The 13,114-nt window shown below is 37.1% G+C and overlaps 3 protein-coding genes across 3 annotated transcripts; 2 read left to right on the top strand and 1 right to left on the bottom strand.

The window, feature by feature from the left end:
* Positions 1 to 3,121: 3,121 nt before the first annotated feature.
* On the bottom strand, positions 3,122 to 4,749 carry LOC101311308 (exopolygalacturonase-like). The gene is made up of 4 exons (XM_004305915.1): positions 4,630 to 4,749; positions 4,230 to 4,541; positions 3,583 to 4,101; positions 3,122 to 3,355 (listed from the first exon to the last, which is right to left on the bottom strand). The coding sequence occupies exons 1-4, from the start codon at positions 4,747 to 4,749 to the stop codon at positions 3,122 to 3,124; spliced, it is 1,185 nt and encodes a 394-aa protein (XP_004305963.1).
* A 1,211-nt stretch (positions 4,750 to 5,960) lies between these two features.
* LOC101311022 (protein GAMETE EXPRESSED 1-like) lies at positions 5,961 to 8,107 on the top strand. Its single transcript, XM_004305914.1, has 5 exons — positions 5,961 to 6,433; positions 6,532 to 7,225; positions 7,324 to 7,510; positions 7,594 to 7,741; positions 7,834 to 8,107. Exons 1-5 carry the CDS (start codon positions 5,961 to 5,963, stop codon positions 8,105 to 8,107), a joined length of 1,776 nt encoding a protein of 591 aa, XP_004305962.1.
* A 1,478-nt stretch (positions 8,108 to 9,585) lies between these two features.
* Positions 9,586 to 10,859, top strand: LOC101293411 (eukaryotic translation initiation factor 1A-like). The gene is made up of 2 exons (XM_004304014.1): positions 9,586 to 9,659; positions 10,199 to 10,859. The coding sequence occupies exon 2, from the start codon at positions 10,216 to 10,218 to the stop codon at positions 10,651 to 10,653; it is 438 nt and encodes a 145-aa protein (XP_004304062.1). The 5' UTR covers positions 9,586 to 9,659; positions 10,199 to 10,215; the 3' UTR covers positions 10,654 to 10,859.
* The last annotated feature ends 2,255 nt before the right edge of the window (positions 10,860 to 13,114 follow it).

Raw genomic sequence — 13,114 nt, 5'->3', positions numbered from 1 at the left:
TTTTAAAAACCGGGTTTTTTTCCCCCCGTTTTAAAAAACCCCCCGGTTTTAAAAAAAAAAAACCCGTTTTAAAAAAAAAAAACCCGTTAAAAAAAAACCCTTTAAAAAAACGTTAAACCGTTAACGGTTTACCCGGTAAAAACCCCGTTAAAAACCGTTAAAAAACGGTTAAAAAGGTTAAAACGTTTAAAGGTTAAAGTTTAACGTTTAACGTTTAACTTTAACCGTAACGTTAAACGTTAAACCGTTAAACCTAACGTTTTTTAGTTTTTTACGGTTTTTTTTCCGTTTTTTTACGTTTTTACTTTAAACTTAAACTTTACCTAACGTTAAACTTAACGTTAACGTTACTAACGAAAATAAAGTAAGTAGTAGTAGTTATATATAATAACTAACCTACTCTACAGTGGTAGGTATAGTAGTAGTACGAACACTACTACTANACTTACTTTACTTACGTTGTAGTAGTAAGTAAAAATAAAAANAAAAAAAAAAAACCTAATGCAGTGGTGTAAATAAATTTTATCAATTGGTGACCATCCAGTGGTATTCGAGCAGCAATCAGAATGAAAGAGTCACTCTCAATGTCAATGTCGTCTCAATCTTGATGGTTCTCATCAAGTAAACCAGCTCTACACACCTCCGATTTCATATCAACTCTACACACCTCCACTTTCATATTAAGAACCTAAGTACTAGTATCATCTCTGACCACTATTCCAATGCCCCGACAACCATTTTCAACTCTACATTTATTTTCAGTCTGCCTTGAAGGGGGGTCTCTCTTTTTTCACAGCTTTGGGTGATACTTCTGGCAATCTTCCAAAACACGAACTGACGATTTTGTTCCGCTCAACCCAGATGGCCCAAAGACTAATCAAAAACATTTATCCCTGAGATCCACTGGTAACACATCCAACATGTCCTGATGTCCATAACCCATGTAATCTAATCCCTTGTCGGGAGTTCGATAGCACACTACAACATCTATCTTTCTGTTGATGATAGTAAATTGTACTGTTCAGCTATCAATGAAGAATGCATTCAGTACAAAAGAATCTTAAATGTGTGTGGGAGAGCTTCTAAACAAAAAAAAATGAAATTTCATAAAAGCAGTGTTGTTTATAGTAACAATGTCAGCAATTTTTTGGGGTACTCCGTATTTGGGTTGTGCGAACAAGGAAGCTTACAAAGAAGTAGATTAATTTGAACAAAAATGCTCATCAGTGTAGCAGTCAAGGTAAGGCCATCGCTCAAACGATGTCACTCTATTCTATGAATTGTTATATGTTGTTGAAGAGTTTGTATGATGACATGTATTAATTAGAGCATCTCCAACCTTTGATCTAAAACCTATAAATAGGTTTAGGTTTTGTAAAATTTCATCTCCAACCCACTCTCCAAGCTAAGCTAAAATAAGATTTACCTAAAATGTGTCATATTTTGACTCAACCAAATATGATCAAACCTATAATTTATGAGAGTGAGTGGGTGTGGGCCTCTTGTCAGATTTTATTAATATACAATAGCTATGTGTGATAAAATATGATTAAACAATGATTAATAATGAAAATAAATTTGGGTAACCGGAAACTTGTAACATAAATTAGCTAGCTAGACGCCAGGCCATGTATGACTTTGTTGTCGGATGAAGGATATGTCAGCAACCAAATGCTATGAGAGGTAATTTACCAGAGGTTCTTAACAGCTTTTGATCAGCGTGGCTTTTCAGATCAGGTTTGGAGGTATGGCACCATGGACTCGAGGAGCAGATTTAGTTTCAGCTTCCTGATTCATCTCCATCCTTGTTTATTCATGGGAGGAGTTTTGGTTTGGTGGAGATGTTGTTTGGTCTCTCAGTTCGTGGCGATGATGGAGTTTCTTCTCCCCGGAGTGTGCTTGTGGCTATGCGGAACAAGGTGGCGACAACGTCCCACGGCGGCCACGGCAGCGACTTCTGACAAAGGCAACTTCATCTCACGGCGACGACGGCTAAGGTGTTCCTCTTCCATATCCTTCTTGCAACTGTGAAAGAAAGTTGGGCTAGGTCAACTGTTTTGGGTTTAGGTTTAATTTCTTTTTGAGCTTTGGATTTTTTTTTTATATTATAGTTTTCTAGTACAATAAATTCCTTTCATTAAGACTTTAAACACTTTTGTGCCTAAGCGCTTTATGTGCCTCATGGCGTCTTGGCGTTATGAGTCTATCTTTCTTTTAGTCTTTTTCTTTTTTTTCTAGGTGAGATCTTAGCCTATGATCTATTTGCTATTAGATTATAGGCTCATTGTGAACCGAAATTTGTAATGAGGATGCAACCCTCATACGAATCAGATGATCTTGATTGTCCTCTGTACGCATGGCAACAGATCAATTCGTATTGTACCATTTACTTTAGTACTAATGAAATGACAAAATTGTCTTTGAAGTTAAAAAAAAAAAAATTAGAGTTTTGCTTTAATGAGTTGAAGATGCAAAACCTATATGAATATTATAGGTTTGGGTGACCTAAAATTTGAATATAAGTTTGGGTTTTAGACCAATTGTTGAAGATGCCCTTACGTACTTTTTTTTAGGGGTAACACTAAGACAAAAAAAGAATTCATTGGCGAAGTTATATGAGAGACTAGGTCCTACATAAATGGGAGGGGAATGAGTTTCAAAACCATGCAAGCTAAGCTAAGTACACTCATATGGAGGGAGGTAGAAAGTATGTTTCTTGACATTCGAACTGAGCTAGATCTCTTCCTTATGTCACATTGTAGTTTGCCCTCATGATTGCAATCATATCTCATAGATTGGCAGCAATAGCTTATGAGAGCGCATCTTGGCTAGATAGACCTCCATATTACATTATGAACATTCTAAACGCTGAATGTAATCGACTTGGGTAATTTGCTCTTTGGTTGAATAAATTTTTCATTACTCGGGAAAAAATGACCAACACAAGTATATTGGGAATTAGGGAAAAAAGGTCAAAAACCTGAAAGTAGCTATATATATATATAAATGTGTCTCTCGCTCGACAAAAAATGAATGAAAACAAGCAACTTGTTAACACTATATATGATCACATTGATCTGACATAAAGTCTCATAGATTCAAATTAAATATAGTACTTGCTTCACTTCTTGGTAGCACAAGCAAGAGCCTGTGGCACTTGAGTAATCGTGGGCTGCACGTTTGCGCATTGAGATGTAAGAGTGCCTTTGCCAGTTAACTTGAGATCTATGTCACTCAGTACCACTTTGTCACAGGGCAAGCCTTTAGCACATACAATCTTCACGGCCTCTGCAGTTGTAGTTGTCCCTCTAATATTCTTGAAGCTCACATTGCTGATCTTGACTTTTGATGGAGTCTTTAAACAAGAAACATCACAAATTAAACTTGGCTAGAATTAATGTCATGCATAATGGAATTATATTATTTCTATCGTCACGTACGTACGTTAGTAACCAAAACGTGAAAGAGAAGCAAATAAACCAAAAGGTTCAACTCTAGAGTTAACCAATCTATAGCTATACATATCTTTAATATATCTAACATACAACATCTAGCTAGTAATTAAGATGCATGCAATAATACCTGTGTATTACACTGCCCATATGGGCAGTATTCTTGGTCTATGAGGATTGGGTTACCAACATTATTCATTGTGATGTGCTCAAAGTGAATATCTGAGGCGGTGGTAGCTATAGGAGAATTAGGCCATGTCTTGATTCTAACACCATTCATTGTATTACTAATGGTACAGTCCTTAACATTGATTCCAGTAACGTGGTCTTCGTTGTTGTACCTTCCAAGACTTCCGATGCTTATTCCATGACCTGGTCCACAAGTTACTTTGTTTATTGTTAGTTGCTTGGTACCATCACCAATTGATATGCAATCGTCACCGGTTCCAATGTTCGTGTCGGTAATGTTAATCCCGGTTGAGCGTCCGATATGAATTCCATCTGTGTTAATACTATCTCCAGGTGCTTTGACGGTGAAATGTTGGAATGTAAGTTGCTCACATCCTAAAACATTAACGTGGAAGTTTTTGCTATTAAGCGAAGTTACATCCTTAACTAATGAATGTTTGACAGAGTTGAACCTCAAATTCTGCACACAAATAGAAAACAATATTAACATATAAAGACGTATGAATATTGTAAATCAGATTTAACTAAAATAAATTAGCAGAAAATACAATTCATTAGCAAAAAGAAGTTGAGGTTATATTGGCTAACAATGGCAATAGATGAACACTTCGGATTTTTGTTGCAGTCGTTTTCTTTCCAAGCTTTTTGTCCTTGACCATCAAAGGTTCCAGTACCCATTAGAGTGAGCCTCTCAAGGTTTGCGAACTCGATCCAAGTATCTGCCTTGATAAGTTGCGCACCATCTTGGGGCGCCTGCAATGTGCCATCAACCTGAAACTCAATCGGACCTTTGCAAGGACCTTTGAAAGATGCTCCTTTTAGTTGGAATGTCCCTTTTGGAACAATGATTCTACTGGGCGACGTTGATGCACAAGCATCACTCCAAGCCTTTGCCAAAGGCTATGAACAAAGAAAAAGAAAAAGAAAAATAAAATCAGTGATTGAATTTTGCAGAATTTGCACATTTATAATATGTTTAGTTAATCACCTGACTAATATCAGAATTAGGCTTTCCACCATACTTCGAACTTGTCACATCGAAGTCTGCATATGCTATGGATAATAATAAAAATATTGGAAAAATACTCATGACTAGATTGTGACCCATCTTGATGCTTTTGCTTCAAAATTTTCTTCTAAAACGATGATGAAACATCACTATGGTATTGAGAACATTTTATAGTCTGGTTGGATAGGTAAATCAGCAAATATCCTACCACAAATCCATTACTTGCTATATTTGTACTAGTAGAAGAAGTCGCAATGTTGGAATTGGTAATCACTGATATATATAGTAGCGCTGTAGAAGTAGAACCAAGTAGTTTATGGTGCGGTATGGTTGGAAAGCCTCACAACACTAAAACATCCTCCTATAGAGTATCCTTATAAAATCTTAAAACAATTTAATTAATCTTATGATTTAAAACGTGATAGATCGATCATAATATCCCAGTTTTTTTTTTTTTTTTGAAAGAGCATAATATCCAAGTGTAAAGTTTGGCATGTAGTAAGTTTTTTAGGTAAGGATGTATCGAGATTTATGGAATATATTAGGTTACGGTTGATTCCCAATTGCTTTTTCTCCACTGTACGTAATTCCTGATGTATTCGGGTAGAGAGAAGTGTGGAGAATTTATTTCAACCACCATTATCTCCCATGGTTGTATTCTTGAATTTTAATATATAAAATTTACATTTTCTTAAAAGGGTAAGGTTAGGGTGTGTTAATGAATGTGATGCATCAACTTTGTCCTCAAGTTGTAAAAAGGATATTTCATCTTTAATTATACGTACGATGGGTTGTTATGTACGTAGAATATTTGAAGCAAAAAAAGAAAAGAAGTACAAAACATCCTCTAATACAAAAATCCCACAAAACTATTGGCAAATCATTAGTGAAAATTTTTGTCAGTATTTATCTGAGAGACTATGTAGTCTATTATGGCATGACATTTTAGAGAAAATTAAATTGTTAGAAAGATTCCTTGACCGATAAGTAATAAGGTGATTGGATATTTGGATGAAGAATCCTTGGAGAAGCTTTAGGAGCAAGTAATATTTTCACAACTAATTTTTTTTCCTAAATATGAGTTTTGGTGCTTATAAATACGTGTAGTCCGTTTCTTGTTCTCCAAGTTTCACATGAACAAAACATTCGCAAGGAAACAGAGAATCAACAATATCAAAGTATATGAACTATTCCCACAAGTTTAATCCTTTAGATTGCACCATATTTTTGCCAAAAAAACAAAGTACTTAATCGATTGGCGCATTTGGGATTTGTCAGTAGCAGAAAGATTTGCAGGGGAAGAAGCACAAATGGGTCGATTCAAATCTCTTCTTTTCATGTTGATCATCCTAACTCTATCAAGGTCTTGTATGTGTTGGTGGTTCTCTTCTTCTTCTAGCAAGACTACTAGCCATAAACCTCAAGAAACTCTGCAGATATCTGGTGATGTTCCGGTTATATTCTCCATGGAAGCTTTCCACGATCAAAGGGCAATTCAAAGGAAGGAAGTAGCTGATAGAAGAAAACTTGAATCTTGTTGGTTTGATGCTTACAGAGGACTATTTGCAGCATGCTCCGAAATTTCGAGCGACAAGAATGACATGAAGAAGAGGTTTTCTTGGGAACTAAGCAACTGCTTTCAGAGGGAAATCGGAAGGCCTCCTTTTCCTACATGCCGTGAAGGCTCTCCGATGAAAGATTGCCTTGCGAAATTGGATGACAATGCTATTGAGACTTACAGGGCATTTTTCATAGAGACTGACTCTATTTGCTTTCAGTTACAGTTGAGTCCAATTTGTTTTCAATTGGAATTCGCAAACTTTTTAAGCCTATACTTATCCTTAGCTTGGAATGTGACCCTTTTTTTTTTTGTTAATGCAGGTCTCATGTATTTAGGGCTGAGACAGAGAAGTTGGTGAATCAATTGGTGAAGTCAGCTGATTATGCAGAGGAAAAACTAGAAACCATAGCAGAACAATCAGAGAAATTGTTGGAGGGCTCAAAAGTTATACACATATCTTTGAGTGCAATCGACAGACAGACACAAGAAATGGCTCAATCTTCCAAGAAAGTTGGTGATCAAATTGGTAATATAGTGAAGCGGTCAGAGGTAATGTTTGAGCAATCTGTGAAACTTGCTGCCTCTCAGTTAGAATTGAAAAATGGGCAAGACAAACTGAAGGAAAATTTGCAAGAGGGCATGGAAGTGATACATGAGTCTTATCATGCTCTAGGTAAGGAAATACACAGTCTACAGAATGAGACTATTGAAATAGAGAAGAAGATAACCGAAGTTGGCGACACTGTGTCTACAAAGATGAACAGCCTGCAAAGTAAGGCTGATGATATTAGCAATGTGACAGAAATTTCCTTGGAAAAGCAAAAAAAACTTCTGGAAGGTCAATCCGAAGCTCTTAGATTCCAGGTTAATGCTCTAGAAGAGAGCAGAGGTATTTTGCAGCAATTGGCTAAATTTGGTCGTGAACAGCAAGAAGAACTTCTTCGGCAACAGGAACAGATTAAACAAGGCCATGACAATCTGGTCAAAAATTCAAGGTCCATATTGGCAGCTCAGGTTAGTAGCGTTTCTCTATGTTGCAATCCAACTAAGTATCCATAATGATTTTACCTTCTCTCATAAACTGGCTCCCTTACTCTTATATATGTTTGCAGGAAGCTTTTGAACAAAAGCAAGAAACCATGTTTGTTGCTTTGGATAAGCTATTCATATTGCACAATGCCTTGTTGGTCGAATCAAGATCAATCAAAGTTTTCTTTCTGTATTCCATATCGATGTTTGTCATCTACTTGTCGACTAGCACAAAGCAAACTTACAAAGTGAGACCTATTCTTTACATAGGTAAGTGTATAGTCATATCTGTTTATATTGGAAGAAGCTTAGTTATCTGTAACTACATTAATATCTTTGTTCTTCTGTCACAGGTCTATGCGTTGCATTTTCGATTGAATTAGCAATGCTTCGATTATCAACAAGTGGAGTAGAGCAGCAGGCTATGATTGTCAATGGAATTAGGCTCCTTTATCTGTTGTTTTCTTTAGTTCTGGTAGTCTACGCCGCCTTCACATATAGGTAAGTGATAAAAACTCAGCAAAGACAACCTTATAGACTTGGTTTTTTGTGACATGCAATTGAAAAAATTTATGTCATTTTGGAATTTTCAGGGACTATGAAATGCTGAACTACAACATGCTGAAAAATCTGACAGATGAGTTCCTAAAGTTTCAGAAAAATGCTGCTTCGCCATGGGACAACAATGACTCATCAGATGATGATCAAGATGACTCAGACTGGGTTACATCGGTTGACACTGGCGTAGATGATGGCATTGAAGATCTATTGGAGTACTCCTCCAGTCATTTACAAGAGGAGGTTGGAGATAATTCAAATCTAATCTCTTCGGTTACTAGAAGATATAATCTCCGCGGTGGTCGTTAAACTATGTATTCATCTAAAATTATGAACTGTTTATTTTCTTAAGAGCCATTATACATACCCCTAGAGAGACCTAGCTAGAATTGCCTGTGCTGGTTTTTAGTGTGGACTGAAGTATGCTAATTAACTTATCTAATTACTTGTATTTGTACATTATGTGCTTGAATTTCAGAATTTCCCACACTTAATTGAGTGAATCAAATGCTTGCAAGATGAGCAATTACTATTTGATGTTCATTTTCTCTTATGATGCACGATGATGGTAATTTTAATATAACAAATGTTTGTGGTTGGGGGTTCTTGAGTGGAAAATCAAGCTCTGATGGTACTATCTTGATCTTCATTGTCCAAGGGGAAGAAAGACCTAGTAGGATTTGTATGATTCAATGAAGTAGGGTTAAGTGGTAAGATGAATCCATGACTATGATATGTATCCGATATCGACACACATATATACTTGGCTGGGAGCTGAGATAGAATCTCCTTGACGATATGATGTGGAAGAAGGTCTGGCTTGCCCTGCTCCACTAGACAGTGAGATATCAGAGTGATCGAGCAACTTGGTACCACCAAATTAGTTCAAGTCTGTCTTCAAAAATGGAGAAACTAGAGGCATTCACTATCTATTACAAATGACTTCAAGCTACAACTATCTACTTATCATGAAACAAAAATAACTTAATAGTCAATAAACCTTAATAAGTTTTTTTTTTCCGAGAAGAAATAACTTTATTTATAAAATTACAACATAATAAAATAATCGATTGTGATAGCTACATCATGACACACATTCTCATAAAGATCCGTAGTTACGGGCCCGTCGCCAACAACATCCATGAGCCAAATGGGCCCAACCTCTAACCAATTTCACGCTCACAAAGAGCTACATAGTCTTGAGAGTAACAGTGCAACATCGCCACTAACACTAAAACAAGCTAATTCCCCTTCTTTAACACTGTGCCCAAATATCATCAGACCACGTGTAAAGACAATCCACTCTCATGTTGCCAACCAGACAATACTGATATTAAATCTGATAGTCCCTAAGAATAACGCCACCAAAGTAGCACACTAACCAAAATACGACACTCAAACCTTCGCCCCAAAGAGGAGGGACCTAGACCTAACCAAAAACCTAGAAAAACCTTAACAAAAAAACAGAAAACAACAAAGGACAGTTGTTCAATTTTCAAAAGAAAAAAGCCAAGAAAAAAATGACAGTTGTACAAAACACCCGTGGTAAGCTAGCGACCGAGTGAACCGGATTGTACTTCCACACTTGTTTGTGGGACATTTTTGTTTTACTTACAAAAATAATTACTTTTGCTTTGGGCCGCCCATATGTCCAATTTGATTAGACAAGTTGATGCCCAAAACCCAAACGTATCACTTTCGGGTCAAATCCTTTTGTCTGACCCGACCCCACGTGAACCGACTCGATCTCTGTGGGTACAAAACTAGGGCTTTTCTTCTATTCGGTTCTCAAAACACACAGGGCTGATTTCTCAGGTTTTGCTCTCGCATCCAATTTCTCTCATCTTGCGCTAAAACAGAGGTAAATCCCCAATCTTTTTTTCTCAAAATTTCACTTTATTCATTCAATATTTGTTCTCTTTTCGATTATCGTCGATCTAGGGTTTGCTCCCTTCATCAATTTTTCTTAGTCGCTTGAGCTTTGTGATTAATGAACAAGTTTCTAGCTTTAATCCGTCTTATCCTTTCATTACCCCCAAATTTTGATGAAAAAAATTCGTTCTTGCGATTATTTGATATGATTAATTGAAATTGAAATTTTTCTCAGAATTGGAATAAACGGTATCTGAATAGCTTAGTGATTTGTTAGTTTCTGTAAGAATATGATGGGTTTAATTTTAATTTTTTTAAATTTTTATTGATATGACCTAATCTGTTGAGATTTTTAATTTTAATTGTCTTGAACTCTCATGGAACTGAAAATTTAGTGATTTGTTCATCGATGTGAAGATTGTTCGAAATAGAGCCTGATTAGTCTGGGGTGGAGGAGTTGAGCTACTGAAAATATGATTTTTGAGTTTGGAGGATTTGATGTTGTATCTGATTGAACCTTGGTTGCAGGAGCAGAACCAGTAATCATGCCGAAGAACAAGGGAAAGGGAGGAAAGAACAGGAAGAGAGGTAAGAACGAGGCTGACGATGAAAAGCGTGAGCTTGTCTTCAAGGAAGATGGACAGGAGTACGCCCAAGTGCTTCGGATGCTGGGTAATGGGCGTTGTGAAGCCATGTGCATTGATGGAACCAAGCGACTTTGCCATATCCGTGGTAAGATGCACAAGAAGGTTTGGATTGCAGCTGGGGATATCATTCTTGTTGGGCTTCGTGACTATCAGGATGACAAGGCTGATGTGATCCTTAAGTACATGCCTGATGAGGCTAGGCTGCTCAAGGCTTATGGAGAGCTTCCGGAGAACACACGTCTCAACGAGGGTATTACTGGGGGTCTTGACGAAGAGGATGAAGCTGGTGGTGATGAGTACATCGAGTTTGAGGATGAAGATATTGATAAGATTTAAGGTTTGCAGATCCACTCTTTTCCAGTGTTATATGTTAGCTTTACCGATTTCGGGGTATTGACATCACTATAAGTCGAACTTGGATTGGCAGCTGGTACTTTTATGGTTTTGTATTTCCAGATGGGCAATTGATCATGTATCATGTAACATCTGTTATTATTAATATATGTATGCTTGTCTCTTTTATGAATAATGGTTCTGGTTTACTGCTGCTTTCCTTCTCCTGTCTTATGTATAATGGCTTTCCTAACTAATTCATCCGAGTTCATCTGTGCTCTGGATTATTTATGATTTTGTTGGTTGGAGATTGCTGTCTTTTAATTTTGCTTGTTTCAAAATGTATGAAACCTCTTTCAGCCATTGTCTTGCTCCACCCTGGTATGGGAAAATGTTGTGATGCAAATAGAATTCCCCCTTCTCCTCCTCCTCCTCCTCCTCTACTGGCCCACTGGGACTATTGGCTGGTAGTCTGGTGTGACTGTATGGGGAACTGAATGAGATGGTATCCTGAATCTTTGTGTATCAACAGAAAATCGGTGACGGTGGAATCTCACTCGTGCTGTGCTGCTAAGTTAGTTCAGCTGTTCAAATGCTCTGTTGGGTAAATGAGTAGTGGTGAAGCTATAGAAGGTTTTTGGGGGAGAGCCAGGTTGATGAAGATTAGCTATAGGGTGTTATAATTTGTTGGCGGATGGGGATTTAGTGCATCTCTTTTGGCTTTTGAGATGATGAGAGGTGTTCCTATCTAGTTAAGTGTTCCTGTCTGGGCTTTTACATGTGATACACGGTAGTACATTGGTTTTTAAGTGAAATTACATATGATGTTTTCGTGTAGAAACATCAAATTCCTATAGAAGGAGATTTTGATTCCAGTTGAACATCCAATTTCTTCGCAACGGTAACAATCGAACTCTATGGAACTAGATATCAGTAACAAGAACTGGACGGTGATCTTAATCTCCACTCATTTGGTAGCGACGATTAGAGATTCCCTCTGATTCACAACACCCCGAGTGATATGGTATGAGCTCAATGCACTCCAAGACTTCTGAGCCGTGCAGTCGAGTCGTCTGTTATCTGACAAATTTAGAAGGTTAAATATGAAGAACAAAAGATGAAATTACAGGACAAAAACATATATTCCATTTCATACCGATGAGTACCATAATATGAAATGTCGGAACATTAATTTTACGATGATATGGAAAGAGATTAGCTACCATAAGTGACCAGGTTCTAGTTCTACTTTCGCTTTTCTCAAGTATAGATTTTTGGTCTAAGAGCAAAATGATTCTGTGTTGCAGTAAGAGCTGTACAAATGGATCATCAGCATATAATTGAAGAAGATGCTTTCTTAGAGCAAATCCAATACCTCTGTTTTAAGAATGACAAGTCAAATCGTAAATGATCAACTGGGAATACATACACAACTTACACAAGTGCTCAACATAATCTGCGGTACTACATTTAGTCTGATATCGAGTTTAATATGATGGATAAACATTACAGATGGGAAAATGCACATTAGGAAAAGGGCCTGGTACTGAAGCACTTGAAAAGCAAAAACTAGAACATATATAATATCACCTCTCTGATTGATTAAACCATGAGATATCTGTGTCTAACACACTCCCAGGCAGCTAGCTAAACTTGGCTGCTCAAATTACATTAGGTAATAACCATAATATAAGCTTACCATGGCAAGGATATATAGAATATGGCGGCCAGGACACAGAAAGCAAATATTATGTACATCATGTCAATTACATCTATCCCATAGTCCAGCGGAATGTTTTGATAGCTTGATGTTGGCGATTCTGAAGGTGACAACAATCCACCTTTAGTAGTAGCTTCTTCGTCACTGGATTTCACACTGATGATAAGTTGGGTTAACAAAATAGCACTAGTCATCCAGATGAAGAACAGGAACAAAGATAGGGAACGATGGCGATGAGAGTAATTTGAGGCTGCCATTGTTGAAGAAGTTCAAGGTGGCTGAGGGGAATGAATTTTAAGTCAGGTGAGGCCTCGATCATGTTACATATTAGTGAGAATCTACATTGATGTGGCCAGGCCTAGCTTTCTATCTTTAATTCCTTCTTCACATGGTGAACTGATATATTTGCTAACCAATGGCCCTAGTTATGGCCTTATTGATGACTAGCTAGCTTGTTGCCATTGATTATTGGGGTAAGCTCTTGTAGATCAGTTTAATATTGTCTTCATGTTATTAAAGTTTCCTCTATCAACCTTATTACAACTAGGTAAATCCCCCGCGCGTTGCTGCGGGTTGAGATCGTCTGTTGACAATATCTGTGAAAAGAACTGTTATATAGAAGTAATTTGGATCTATTTGAACCCTTGTTACAAATAATAGTGCCAATATATGCAACACATGTTAATATTGCAAATCTGAGTTCTGCTGACATCATTTCAGTGAAAGGACTTCATTCTAAGCCGT

This window comes from Fragaria vesca, linkage group LG6 (assembly GCF_000184155.1).
Source record: "Fragaria vesca subsp. vesca linkage group LG6, FraVesHawaii_1.0, whole genome shotgun sequence".
NCBI lineage: Eukaryota > Viridiplantae > Streptophyta > Magnoliopsida > Rosales > Rosaceae > Fragaria > Fragaria vesca.
The sequence above is the reverse complement of the archived record's forward strand: the minus strand, read 5'-3'. Positions and strand labels throughout refer to the sequence as shown.

Bases quoted from the DNA above. Each gene is read 5' to 3' on its own strand.
- LOC101311022 (XM_004305914.1), top strand. From the start codon at position 5,961: ATGGGTCGATTCAAATCTCTTCTTTTCATGTTGATCATCCTAACTCTA. The intron at 7,226-7,323 runs GTTAGTAGCGTT...ATATGTTTGCAG, and splicing joins GGTCCATATTGGCAGCTCAG to GAAGCTTTTGAACAAAAGCA. The intron at 7,742-7,833 runs GTAAGTGATAAA...TGGAATTTTCAG, and splicing joins TACGCCGCCTTCACATATAG to GGACTATGAAATGCTGAACT.
- LOC101311308 (XM_004305915.1), bottom strand. From the start codon at position 4,749: ATGGGTCACAATCTAGTCATGAGTATTTTTCCAATATTTTTATTATTA. The intron at 4,102-4,229 runs GTTAGCCAATAT...ATTTGTGTGCAG, and splicing joins AGTGTTCATCTATTGCCATT to AATTTGAGGTTCAACTCTGT. The intron at 3,356-3,582 runs GTATTATTGCAT...TCTTGTTTAAAG, and splicing joins ATGGGCAGTGTAATACACAG to ACTCCATCAAAAGTCAAGAT.
- LOC101293411 (XM_004304014.1), top strand. From the start codon at position 10,216: ATGCCGAAGAACAAGGGAAAGGGAGGAAAGAACAGGAAGAGAGGTAAG.